Source organism: Manihot esculenta, chromosome 15 (assembly GCF_001659605.2).
Source record: "Manihot esculenta cultivar AM560-2 chromosome 15, M.esculenta_v8, whole genome shotgun sequence".
NCBI lineage: Eukaryota > Viridiplantae > Streptophyta > Magnoliopsida > Malpighiales > Euphorbiaceae > Manihot > Manihot esculenta.
The window spans coordinates 15,169,331-15,182,732 of NC_035175.2; the positions used below are offsets into that span (position 1 = coordinate 15,169,331).

Below are 13,402 nucleotides of genomic sequence, written 5' to 3' on the forward strand. Positions count from 1 at the left end.
ATTCTTCCAGTGGTTCTGGCGGAGTAGCTATCGACTTCATCATTCTCTATCAACTCCTTCACCCTCCTTCCATGAACTCGAGCTGTTGGCTCTTCCTCTTCTCCGGCTCTCCTCCTCCTGTCTCCGGTTTCTTGGCTGACAGTTCTGGGGTGGTTGAAGGTAGACTGAGGTTCGTTGGTCTGGGGTTCTTCTACCACCGGTGACACGTTGGCGGGGGTGCTAAGGCCCCGTTGCTGCATTATCTGCCCCAACCAATGGGCGGTGCTCTGTAGTTGGAGGGCCATGGTTTGGAGGTCTTGGTTGGACAAGGTGGCGGCGGAAGCATTCCCCGCCAGGCTTGGCGAGGGGTTGAAAGGGATTGATGTTTGGTTGTTTGGCGTTGTAGGACTAGAAAAGGAGAACTGCTGCCCCTCTTGGGCAGAGCTCAGGTCATTTGGAATGACGTTGTTTTCGTTGTGATTAGCCATCGTGGATCTCAGTGGGTGTGTTTAGAGTGGAACTCCGGTGATGAAAAGATCTCCTTCGTTCCCACAGACGGCGCCAATTGATGATCTGAGATCCAGAAAATAGGGTTTTACAATGGGTTCTGTAAAACTGGAAAAGTTTAGACCTAGAGGAGAGTATTTCTCCTTTTATATGTTTCCTTTTGTCTGCTAGTGACGAGTTAACAGAACGTGTATCATTGGACCACCTGTCCCTGCTACGTTGATACGGACGTACGAGGGAATCAGATCTCTGTCCCATGCGTAACGGCCTCTGGTTCTTCCCGGACGCGCATGTGGGTGGTCCCCTGTGACGGATGGGTAGGCCTCCCTCCTGATCCTGAGCTGGGCCGAAAGGTAGAATTAAGACTGAGCCCAGAGAGGATCTGTTCGTTGGACCGACAATGCTGGGCTGGCCTGACTGAAGAGACTAACTGGAGCCCGGTCTCAAGGCTGAGCGGATCGGACCTGGTATATGTATAAGGCTTGTGGGCTTCTAGATAATGAGCTGGTATCGTGGGCCTGGCCCCAGACCGAGGTGGAGAAATCCAGCGGTCATTACTTTTCATTTGAAATAAAAATTTTTATAAAAATTTAATTCAGTACCAAATTTTTTATTTGAAATAAAAAAAATTAATTTATTTTTTACTTACAAAATTTTTATTTAAAAAAATAAATATATTTTTATTAGAATTTAATTGAATATTTTTCCTACAAAATAAACATACCAAAAAAAGAATTAATAATTTAACTATTGGAATTGGGCTTAATACTAATTGATTGAAATTCCTTCCTTCATCTGAGTATTGCTTGGTTAGCACAGCCTAATAAAAGCTAAAAGCATGCTTTTGCTATTTATTTATTTATTTTTTAAAATTCATTGGGTAAAATTTATTTCTAATGTTTGAAGATGATAGTGTTGAAAATCACCCCTTAACTAAGTTAAACTATTGTTAAAATGAGAGATATTTACTATTTACCCTCTAAGTATTATCATTTAATTTCTACACTTTCAAAAATCTATTAAAACGTTTTTATATTTTTTTCTATAAACGAAAAAGAATTTTTTATTTTTTTTATTAAAAATAAATCAAAAATAAAGAAAAAAAATTTAAAACTTAATTTTGACCTTAATAAATTCTTTATTTAGTTTATGAATATTGTAATTATTAACAAGTCAGACACTGTATTTTTAAAAACTTATTAAAATATTCTTATCTTTTTCCTAAGTTAATGAGATAGTCATTTCTTTTCATTTTTCTTCCTTTCCTTAAAAAAAAAAGAAAAAAAGGAGATAATTTAGTTTTCTACTGTATTTTTAATGGTAGAAATAGATAGAATTAAATGGAATGACTATTTTATTAATAGAGAAAAAATATTAAATATTTTAATTGGTTTTTCAAAATGGGAAATTGACTTATTGATAATAATAATACTCAGAAACTAAATAATAAATTTTTTTAAAAATTATTATAAAATAAACATACTAATAAATATTTAGAGATGAATGTAAAATCACCATACGAATGTTTAAAATTTTATGTTCATATATCACCACCTAACTAGTTAAATTACAGTTAAAATTATTATTAAAAAAAAAACATACTATAATCAATATTTGGAGATGATCTAAAATCACCAGATGAACAAATCTTTACAGATGTTTTAAAAATCATTAATAAAAGAATTGGAGATAATCAATAAGAGTTTTCATAAATATTTATTTATATTATTTATTTTGTTAATAATTTTAAAAATTAAAAACCCTGTTAAACATATATTTTTTTTATCTAATGACTTTATTCGGTAATAATTTTTTAAATTAGTATTTAGGATTTTAATTATGTTCAAATATTAGTATCTAAAAGTTAGAGACCGGGCGTTCACAGATTTAACCGGGTGATAAATGCATCTAAATAAAATTAAAAAAGTGTAAGTTTTACTCTTCAATCCCGTTTTTAAAAAAAAAAGTTAAAGAGTAGATCATAAAAATAATAAATAGCTCATACAAATCCAAAAGCTGATGCTCTAAAGACAAGAGCGTTAATGTTTAAGGACAGGAAACATGTCAGCATCCATAAAAAATTTCAGTGTCAACTTCATTCACAAACTCCCTGTACTCTGTGCTGCCTCCCCACCACTTCCTCACGTCTCTAATTTTCAATTCAATAAACAAAAACCTCTAAACATAAAGAAAGGCTCAATCAAAGCACCAAGAAAGGCCAACATTCAATAGCATTTCCTCTGTTATGATCTATTTACAACCACAAATTTTCACATGAGATGAAACATTGGATCCACTTGGCTTTTCGGCTGCTAGCTGTTTGTGTTGTCTTCATGCCTGCAATGGGGTCCCATCCTTTTTCTGACAGATGATGGATGATTTGTCCATTATTTAAAGATGAATGATCCAAGTGAAATGTATCAGCATGATGTTATCTCACGTTGGATTTGAGCCGTTGATGTGGGGTGGAATTGTTGAGATGCCTTGCCTGGATAGTTCTGCTAGGACACTGTCAGTTGAAGGAGGCTTTAGCCCTATAGGCAAGGGTAACCAAGGATTGTTGATTGCCTCTTTCACTACCTTGTCAACCACTTCTTCTGCCTGCACATTGATAAGCACATCCAAAAATAATGGCTTATTATTACATATTTGAGATAAGTCCGTCATGACATGGAAGTATTGAGAACAAAATCTGAGAAAATTGCGTAAAATGCACGAGTTATAAGGTGTTTTTATGGGTTTACCGGATGTAGGTCGAATGAATTTTGTGGTATGTTGCATCCGTTATCAACTGTTCCAGTACTGTGAAACCCAGTAGCATTCTGCATATTCCAGTGACAAGATTTAGAGAACTTATATGCAAAACCCATTTATTGAAGTGTCTCCAGGGCTGAGAAGTTTCGAATTCGAAACCCCAGTCGAAGCTAGTTGTACTAATAAAAATGCAAAACCCATCTCAAATTTAAGGTAGAAATGATAGACTTCATGTAGGTGCACTTACTAGAGGTGGGGAAGAATAAGGATTGAGAGGTGGTGGCATCACAGGGCAACCCCACACATCTGCATGCATCATCTGAAACGTGAAAATGTGAAACTGTATCAACTTCTTATTGATGAAAATGCTTATGCAGTTGACCTCTATTAATTGTTTCACTGCAAAATACACAAGCTTAGTACCAAAAGACAATAATTTTTACCACAGGATAAGGTTTCCAATGCCAATTTTCTCTCGGAGGCCATGGTGAATAGCCAGGTGAGCCCCACATTTGGACACCGGCAGGGGGACCACCAGGTGCTCCCCAGACAGGATAAGCAGGACTAAGTGGAAAAGTATGATTAGTGTGACATGGAGGGTAGGCCATGATAGGTCTAGGCTGAAAGTAACTCCTCCGTGCTTGATCCAATCTCCTATCGTCTTCCTTGGGCAGAATATGTCTCCGATGCATTCGATATTTCTACTTTGAAAGAATGAAAGCTCTTTAGTTAGCTTCAACAATAAATTTACTATTTTAATTTAAAAGAAAAAAAGGGAAAACTGCAGGGCTTTAAGCTACTATGAGTAGCAACCAATCTTTACTTTTATTAACTGGACTTAGGTTCTTCAACCGATCTAACGATTTTAGTTGAAAAGAAAGAAAAAACAGCAGTAAAGAACAAGTTTACTACTGACCTGGAGATGACTTGCTACATTATGCCTTGTCAAGCCTTCCACTTTCATAACATCTAGTATTCTTGAAGGAATGGCTTGATCTATGCCCAGTTGCTCCACTGCCTGCACAAATTTTTTGTGCAGCTCAGGCGTCCAGTCTACCTGAAGCCCAGAGCAAAGAGAAAATAAAATTCATCATGCTGCACTTTGGATTCTGAACTTGAAAAAAGAAACTCAACTTTTGGAGATAACTCAATCAGCCTAGGGGAAACAACAGTACAAGAACAGTTCTGTACAAAATGCTGAGATGGGGAGAAAGTGAGAAGAAAATAAAATAAGAGGAACAAGATGAGGCCATTCTGACAATTCTCCAAAACCATGATATTTAGCAAAGTTAATGTTCCAAATAATCACCAGAGTATCCTGAAGTAGCACATGCTTTATGGAAGAGAGATATTGTAACTGTAGGAAAACTTAAAGCAATGATGCAATGACAATCCGTGGTGAATGAAAGAAACTTTCAAGAGCATTCTATGCTCATGTAAACAGGATTACCTTTATTTTCTTTCGATTAGCTCTAGTCCCATCCAAATTAGGAAGACTAGAACCTTTAACTGGGTTTTCAGCATTTCCCTCAGGATTGTTGAGATTCTCATTATTTTGCAGATGACCAGATTGATTATTCTCAACCTTGACACCAGCGGCCGAGTCATCCTCCCCTTTGATCACTGTCTCAGTTAAGCTCTGAGTATCGTGTCCCTGCGGAGTGACTTCAATCATTGCACAAGTAGTTTCGACAGATTTAGATTCTCCCTCTTGCTCTTCATTCTCTTTTTCTGTTGAGCAATTAGTAAGTTCTTGGCAATCCCCATCATCCAACAATCGAGCTCCTTGTTTTAATTGTGGGGTTGAAGGAGCTGGGTACTTATCACTACCTGATGACTGCTCAAGTTCATTTTCATGAGCTGGAGATGCATTTTCTATTCTATCATTATTGGGCTCTTCGGTTTCCACACCAAGCTGCAGCATGGAAACTACAGAATCTTTGACAGGCTTCAGTGATTCAGAGAGGACACTTCCTCCTGCATTAAATGCCTGCTCAAGACTACTGATGTCAGAAAAAAAAATAATTTATAGCAAGATTCAATTCTGAACAACCCAAATACTAAACTAACCTTATGAACAACATGTTGCCATATATCCCTTAGTTTGTCTTCGGAAAGAGGTTTACAAAGGAACTCAACAGCACCAAGCTGTCATAGATTGTCAAACTACATCAGAATCATGTTATGGGGAACATTTTACCATTCAAATGAACCTTTTTCAAGAAGATGCTGTATTCAAATTTTTGGAACAGAACTTTTCAAATTGTATTCATTTTCAGTGCAAATTAGATGCCAATGACTAGTAAATAAGAGATTAAAATTCTTACCGCTATGCACTTCATCATGGTGCTAAGGCAATGAACATTTGAAATCACTGGAAAAGAACATCATTTTGCACTGATTAGAAGATATTGCAGAACACCTTTCTGTATCCTTTTTTCTTTTACATTATACTACTTCATTACCACTATTGAAAAAGATCTTTTAACCAAGCTGATCTAGATTTTTTTTTCTTAAAAAAAAAGAAAGTGGCAACAGATTAAAAGGACAAGGCAGATAATGCTGAAAACCAATAAAATAATTAGTACTACATAAATAGGTTGAGTTATTTTATCTGAACTCACTGATTGTAGGCAAGTCCTTGGCAGTTTCAAGGAACTTGAATCTCTCATTGCTATTGCTCATACTCACCTGAGATGGAAAAGAAGTAACAGAGATAAACATTTCAAGGTTTATGATACTCTCAAAACTAAGAACCCACATCAAATTGATAATGCAAGTTTATAATATCCACCAAATATCGAATTTATGGTTTGAATTAAGTTATTACCTCTACAATAGCAACATGGAAGCTTTCAGGTTTGTTTGAAATCGCCGACAAAGCTTCATTCTCATTGCAGAATAAAGACACTGGAAAGAGAGCATTGTAATGTTAGAATATATGCAGAAAGAAGTCCATGAAAGAAAGAAATAAGAGTACCAAACAAACAAAGTAGACTGAGAAAAGAAGTATCTCGTTAACAATTAAAGAAGAAAATAATAATTATTGCATAGAGATCTTAAGATGCAATTATAATATCATGTTATTGGTTTCACCAGAAATCCTTACATTCTAATTTCATATAGAGAATATCTAAGATCAATTAATGAAGGATAAAAAAAGGTTGATATTTCGCTTGGAACCAAATCTGCGAAATGGATAGAAAAAAGGTAAAAAGTTGGAAAAAGATGTTGGAATGGCAACTAAAATTTAGCCAAATTACATAGGAACTTGAGGAACATTTGGACCAAAAGTAGTTTTAAGAAATTTACCATTTCTAGTATATGCGGAAACATCCTATTTATATAGGAAAAAATTCTTGTCTTTGCATTTATCATCTTATAAAGGAACCTTTTTGAGTTACATTTTAACATTCCATGACACACAGAGACCTTGAGATTCACCATCATTTCTAAGTTCAGAAAAAAAAACTAAAAAAAGAAACAATAAATATGAAGAACTGCACATGAAGAGATGGGAATCTATAGCCAACAAAGTTATGTGAAATAAATCCAGAAAAAATGTATGCAAATGCTTGAAGAACAAAAGGGGAAATCAAAGATCTCTAACCAATATAATCCGTTGCTTCAAGTTTCGATTTTATCTCTGCAGCTGAACTGCTGTCCTCCTCAAGGAGAAGGACTCTGAGACCCTTTGGAAAATCCTTCCATGCTGATAAATAATTAGCAGTGCAAACCATAGCTGGTTTGGCATCGTTTCTCAGGCAACCGACAGTTTTCCAGGATCACAGCTTCTCAACATCCAACACAACTCTGCTTGATCCACATGAACATCAATTTCACATCATTAATTTCTTAGTACTTGATCTAATGATTAATTACCCATGTCTTTAAGTGAAGCAAGGACAAAGAAACAGAGGGGGAAATAGCATTTTCTGGAAAAAAAAACCCAATATATGAAAAAAGAGAAAAGAAAAGAAAAAAAAAAACTTCCATCAACCAATATATTCCATACTGAAAGAAACTAAACATGTAAAAGTCTTCACATGAATATGCTGATATCCTCAATTTGGGCCAGGATCAAGAAAATAATACTGCATGGATTTCTTTCTATTTTCCTTCTTTTCTCCTTCAAGAATAGAAGAGAAAGAGGGAAAGCGACGAAATAATCATAAACAATCTCATTCACGAGTATACACAACTGATCAACCTCATCCACTAAAAAAGAAAAAGACAAGGATCTTCTTCAGAAAGTTTGAAGATCTTATTTGCTATTCTCAATTTTTCGAAGACCAAAAAACAAACAAAACACATGAAAAATCTCCATCATTTACACAGGAAAGGACAGGGAAATCCCAACCATAGGTGGAGAAAATGAAAGGGACCAACCAAAAAGAAAAGGCAAAAACTTGGAATTCTTCAAAGCAAGAAACCATTATTTAGATGTTTAGTTAAAAACCCACCACAAACATGTAGATATTAACATCAAAATCAACAAAAAATAAAAGAAAGAAACTCTAAATTCTCTTGAAAACAATCATCAAGTTAAATGCAGCGTACATATTTAGAAGCTCTTCTTCTTCTTCTCTCTCTTCAAAGTCTTTAGTTCCTTTCAACTTCAGTGCAGAAATGGCTGTATATAAGAGAACTTCTCTGCTATGAAAGAGAGAAGAAAGTGAGAGCTGTGATACAGACAGAGAGGTGTCAGTGCGGTTTTCGCAGGAAGGGTCCCTGAGACGAGACTTGTGTAGTGTGGCCTTGTTACTTTTGTAGAGCTGCAATGGGCTGAGTATATCCCACATATAATATATATACGTAAATAGAAAAAAGGTAAAGAAGAAGACTCCGAAAGCCTCAAATCATCTTTTCTATTTCCAACTACTTTTTAAACTGAGTTTCCATTAACTATTTTTTTAATTCAATTTCAGCCTGGAGAGGTTACGTGATCATAAGACATTATTAATTGAGTTAACGGTAGAAAAGTCATATGTTTTTTATTTTATTGTAATTACATTTTACATTTTTTTTCAATTAAAATTTAATTTTTTAAATTTATTCCATATGAATTCTGCCGTTATTTATATAACTAAAAAATTAATAAAATTATTTCGTTAACACTATATTACCACTCTATTTCAGCAAAATTTAAAATTAATTGCAAATAAAATATATATTTTATTTTTATTATAATTTTATTCTATACTTTTATTTTTTATCAATTAAACTCTACTTTTTTAATATTTAATTAAATACAGTCCATTATTATTTATATAATTAAAATTTTATAAAGTTATTAAATTAGTTTTTTCACTATTAAATATATTTAAAAATTATTATTATTATTTTAATTTTTATTAATAATTTTATAATAATAATTTATTTTAATTTTATTTTGACTAAAATTATTATATCAATTTTTTTAAAATTTATTTAATATGCTTATTATTTAGCATTATTTTTAAAATTACTATTAAAAAATATCTTACTAAATATATTAGTTATGAAGTATTAAAAAATAATTTAAAATAATATTTAATATAATTCAATTTAAAAATATTAAAAATAATAAAACATGTTTTAAAATATTTTTTTTAAATATTCTTTTAACTTTTTTTGAAATAAGGACAATGTTAATCCATCGCTTTTTTTAAATAATTTTAAAATATAATAATATATTAACTAAGTATTTAATTATTTAACTTGAATTGGTTAAATAGTTAAAAAAATGTAATTTATTTAAAATTATAAATTTAATTTTTATTTATCCATTTTCTAAAAAAAATTCTATATTTTAGTTTTATTGTTAATTTTTAAATTATTATAAATTTTATTTTGAAATTTACTGATTTGATATAGCGAGTAATATAACAATTTTATTAATTTTTAACTATATAAGTAAATAATAAAGTACAATTAAAGCAACAATAAAAAATATTTTTAAAATATAAAATATAATTATAGTAAAATAAAAAATACAAGATTTTTTTATTATTAATCCTTATTAATTATAATAAAACTAAAAATATTTAATTTTTTAATTTTTAAACGTGGTCAAAAAATATCACAAAATATGAAATAAAAATATATAAAATTATAAGTTTTTTTAAAAATATTAAGATAAATATTAATTAATAATTATATTTTACTTATTATATTGATATTTACTAAAAAAAATTATTATTTACTTTACTGATATTATTTTAATATAAATTAAAATATAAATTTTTAAATGAAAATAAATAAAATTACAATATTTTTTTTAACATTTTTAATTGTATATAGATTACAAGTTAAAAAAATATTATTAAGTTGTTAAATTTTTAAAAAATTAATTAGTTTATTTAAACTTTAAAATCATTTAATTAAAATATTTATATATTTTATAAAATATAGCACTTTTATATTTCTATTAAAAATATCACACTATAAAAAATAAAAAATAAATTAGTAAATTTTCTAAAAATTCAAAGAGTTTATAATAATTATCCAAAAATTACTTTCACTCATCTCATGCATTATTTACGTAATTCCTTTAGTCTCGCCCTTTTTTTTTTTTTTTTTTTGTTCTCATTATTGATAATCCAATCTTTACGTTATAAAAGCATTTTAAAAAAAAAAAAAACGAAAGCACATTCCTAAATTATTAAGTTTTGTTTTATTATAAACTTTTCTTATTTCATTTATTTTTCTCAAAATTTTATCATTAATAATTAATATTTATTCATTCCATCCCATAATTTTTATATATTTTACTTTTTATACATATTAAAAAATATAATTTTTTTATTAACTTTTCAATTATATTCATTTTAAATACATTAAAATATATTAAATATTAAAAAATATATTAATTTTTTTAAAAAAAAATTAAATAAAATTATAATAGTCAATTTAAATGTTATCATAATTTATTAAAAAAATAGATAATAATTTTAACATAACTATAAATGAAAAGATGAATAAAAATGATGAGAGTAAAGATTATATTTTTAAATTTTTATTATAGTATATTATAATTAAATTTAAGTGCCGTTTAAACTTTTCATTTCTCTTGATTAACGGTTAAATTTATAAAAATTGACGAAATCACAAAAAAATTAATAAAATTAAATTTAATGAATTAAATTATATATTTTGAAAAAAATACAAAAAATAAATCTTTAGTTTTAATATGATCACGGAATTAATTAATGTAATTTTTAACAAAATAAATGTTAATAATTATTTAATTTAGTTTAAATAGTAAAAACATATTAGTAGTTACAGCCTAATCATAGAAAATAACTTCAACCTTTAATTGCACAGAAAAAATTTAAGATTTTTTTTTTAAAATAAAATAATATTATAAAAAAATTTACTATTTAATAATTACGATGTATAAAAACTCATTATTTAATTTTAAATTTTAAAAGTATATAAAAAAAATTTTAAAAATTTATTAATTAATCATTTTATTAATTTTAGTGTCACAACAAAAATCTGAATTACTCTTAATACGAAATGACTAATTTTAAAAATTTTAAAAAATTTAAAATATTTTAATATACTTTTTAAAATAAAAAAAAATAAATAATAAATTTCTCCAATGCATAAAGTGTAAATAATAAATTTTCCTATTATAAATCAAAGGCCATCCTCAGCACAACACTCTTAAGAGATTGGAAGGATATTCCAATATGGAGGAATAAATATAATATATAAGATGTATTATTGAAATATGAAATTATTTTTTAAATTACATAAAAAAACATGTGACAACATCTATAGTGTATTACATATTATTTAATTTAATTTTTTATTTTCAATAACATAAATTTTAAATAATAAAATTTTAATTAATTATGATTTTTTTATCAAGTATTAAATTTTATAATGGCAGTTGATATAATTTTATATTTGATGAAAGCTATAAAATTATATGTTTTTATTAAATAAAAATTATATTATTTTAAATAAATTATTTTTTATATCTCAAAATTAATGCATATATATTTTTTTATTTTTAAATTTTAACTATTTAATTTTTATTATAAAGAATCACCCTATCTATATTTAAAACTAATGTATTTTTATGTTTAATAAAATCAAAATTTTAGATAATTTTATTAAATAATTTAAATTAAATTATAAAATAGTGAAAAACTTTAATTTTTTTTATAACAATTGGCCTAATTGTAATATAATTTTGTATCGATATTTTTTACGATATCTAAAAATTATCATTTTTTAATAATAGTATGATTTAAATTAAAAATCTATAAAACTATGTAATAATTTTTTTATACTTTCTCCGATGATTAATAGTTACTATACCAAAGAGTATCAAAAAGGTCTTGATCATACAATCATGATGATTTTTCCTTTTTAAGGAAGAACAAAACTTTTCCATCAAACCCTTGTAAGAAAATGATATTGCTAATTATGAAATACTCAACTAATTAATTTATTTTTAAATAAAATTAATTTCATGTGAATAATCAATTACTACCCATCTTTTCAACCTTTATTCAACTAGGTTATGATTTTGCTTGCCTTTTTTGTGCAAGATTTTGGTATCTTTCAATGCTAAGTCCATAACCAAAATTGAACAATCATGTGAACAGAAAAAAAAATAATAAATAAAAAGATTAAGGTTGACCTATGTCATCATGTGAAAAATATTTCTAATATATAACTTATTTTTATTATTTAATTTTAATGCTAAAAAAATATATTATTTGATAGTTTTTTCTTTTAAACAAATGAAATGAAAAGAAGATTTCTTTTTTTTAAAAAAAAAAAAGAAAAAAAAAGTCAAATTGATATATTTATTGTCCAGGCTGCCAAAGGGAGGAAGTGGGTTACATGCACACATGGTTTATGGATAGGCTTAAAATCCCTTTGAAATGAGAAGTCTTGTTCAGCATTTAAGTCTGTACCCTCCAAACAATTTAACAGCAACCCCTTTAAAAAGTATTTTATTAACTAAAATCCTCATTTTTCTTAGGATGAATTATTTCATAGTCTACTGCATCAGTGTTCTACCCTCAACCATTCCTTTAACGAAATAGTTAAACTCACCTCCTCCAACTACATTTTGTGGAAAACACAATTAATCCCTCTGCCAACAGATATTTCATCACGTAGATGGCTCTACCAATCCTCCATAAAAAGAAATTTATAACTCTCCAAATCATGCTTATCAAGAATGGTTAATCAAATATCAAACTGTGCTAGGCTAGATTCTAAGCTCTCTCTCAGAACCAGTTTTTTCTCAAGTAGTTGCTGCCAACAAGACATATGTTGCTTGGACTCATCTCAAAACCTACTGCTTCTACATCCACTCACATACACCAACCAACAAATCCTCCCAAACAATACCCAGTGTTACCTGATCAAGAATAGGACGTCTCAAGTCTAAAACTTACCAAGTTACAACAACTGTCCCTATCCCATCCACTTATCATAAAATAATCAAACATTCAATTTGGCGACAAGCCATGTCTCAAGAAATTGATGCACTAATGGCTGATGATAATTGAGATTTAGTACCGCGATCATGCACTAATGGCCAATGATAATTGGCATTTGGTGTGATAATGTTTCAGCTATATATCTTGCAACCAATCCTGTCCTTCATACTCGTTATAAACATTTTGGACTTGACTTTCATTTTATTTATAATCCAGTTCGCAAAAATAACCTTCGTATTTTTTACATCTCAACAATAAATCAGCTGACCGCTATACTAACCAAACCTCTGTCCAAAAATTGATTTTTAGATTTGAAGTTCAAGCTGAAGGTTGTTCCACCCATCAATTTGCGGGGGAGTTATAAGAAGATTGATTAGTCGTATCTCTAGCAATTCTACAAAGATTCTTTATTAGTCAAATATTGTTATATATAATCCTAGTTTAGAGAGATTTTATTTCCCGACCCATCAATAAATTGATCGACTCAAATCTGTAATTACTTATAAATTGAATGTTAACAGAAGCTGATAATATATGCATCAATTACAGGGAAATTTTGGGTTTTTTAATAACTTTTAGAATTTTTACAATCCTAACATATATTAATTTAATTATGAAATAAATTTTAGCCATGGTTTATGGAAAATAACTTATATTTGAAAATTTTAACGTGAAAAATTTTTTCTGTATAAAATTTTTTCTATGAGAAA

At 28.9% G+C, this 13,402-nt stretch overlaps 1 protein-coding gene across 1 annotated transcript; it reads right to left on the reverse strand.

Annotated features, from left to right (window-relative positions):
- Positions 1-2,464: 2,464 nt before the first annotated feature.
- LOC110602644 (two-component response regulator-like APRR2) lies at positions 2,465-8,024 on the reverse strand. Its single transcript, XM_021740214.2, has 12 exons — positions 7,801-8,024; positions 6,851-7,053; positions 6,071-6,150; positions 5,865-5,931; positions 5,568-5,614; positions 5,311-5,388; positions 4,691-5,230; positions 4,157-4,297; positions 3,684-3,941; positions 3,488-3,559; positions 3,231-3,308; positions 2,465-3,087 (listed from the first exon to the last, which is right to left on the reverse strand). Exons 2-12 carry the CDS (start codon positions 6,978-6,980, stop codon positions 2,923-2,925), a joined length of 1,656 nt encoding a protein of 551 aa, XP_021595906.1. The 5' UTR covers positions 6,981-7,053; positions 7,801-8,024; the 3' UTR covers positions 2,465-2,922.
- Between the last annotated feature and the right edge of the window lie 5,378 nt (positions 8,025-13,402).

Excerpts from the sequence above, each read along its gene's own strand:
- LOC110602644 (XM_021740214.2), bottom strand. The coding sequence starts at position 6,980 with ATGGTTTGCACTGCTAATTATTTATCAGCATGGAAGGATTTTCCAAAG. Across the intron at positions 5,231-5,310 it reads GGCAACATGTTGTTCATAAG|GCATTTAATGCAGGAGGAAG; the intron begins GTTAGTTTAGTA and ends AGTCTTGAGCAG. Across the intron at positions 3,560-3,683 it reads ATTGGAAACCTTATCCTGTG|ATGATGCATGCAGATGTGTG; the intron begins GTAAAAATTATT and ends TTCACGTTTCAG.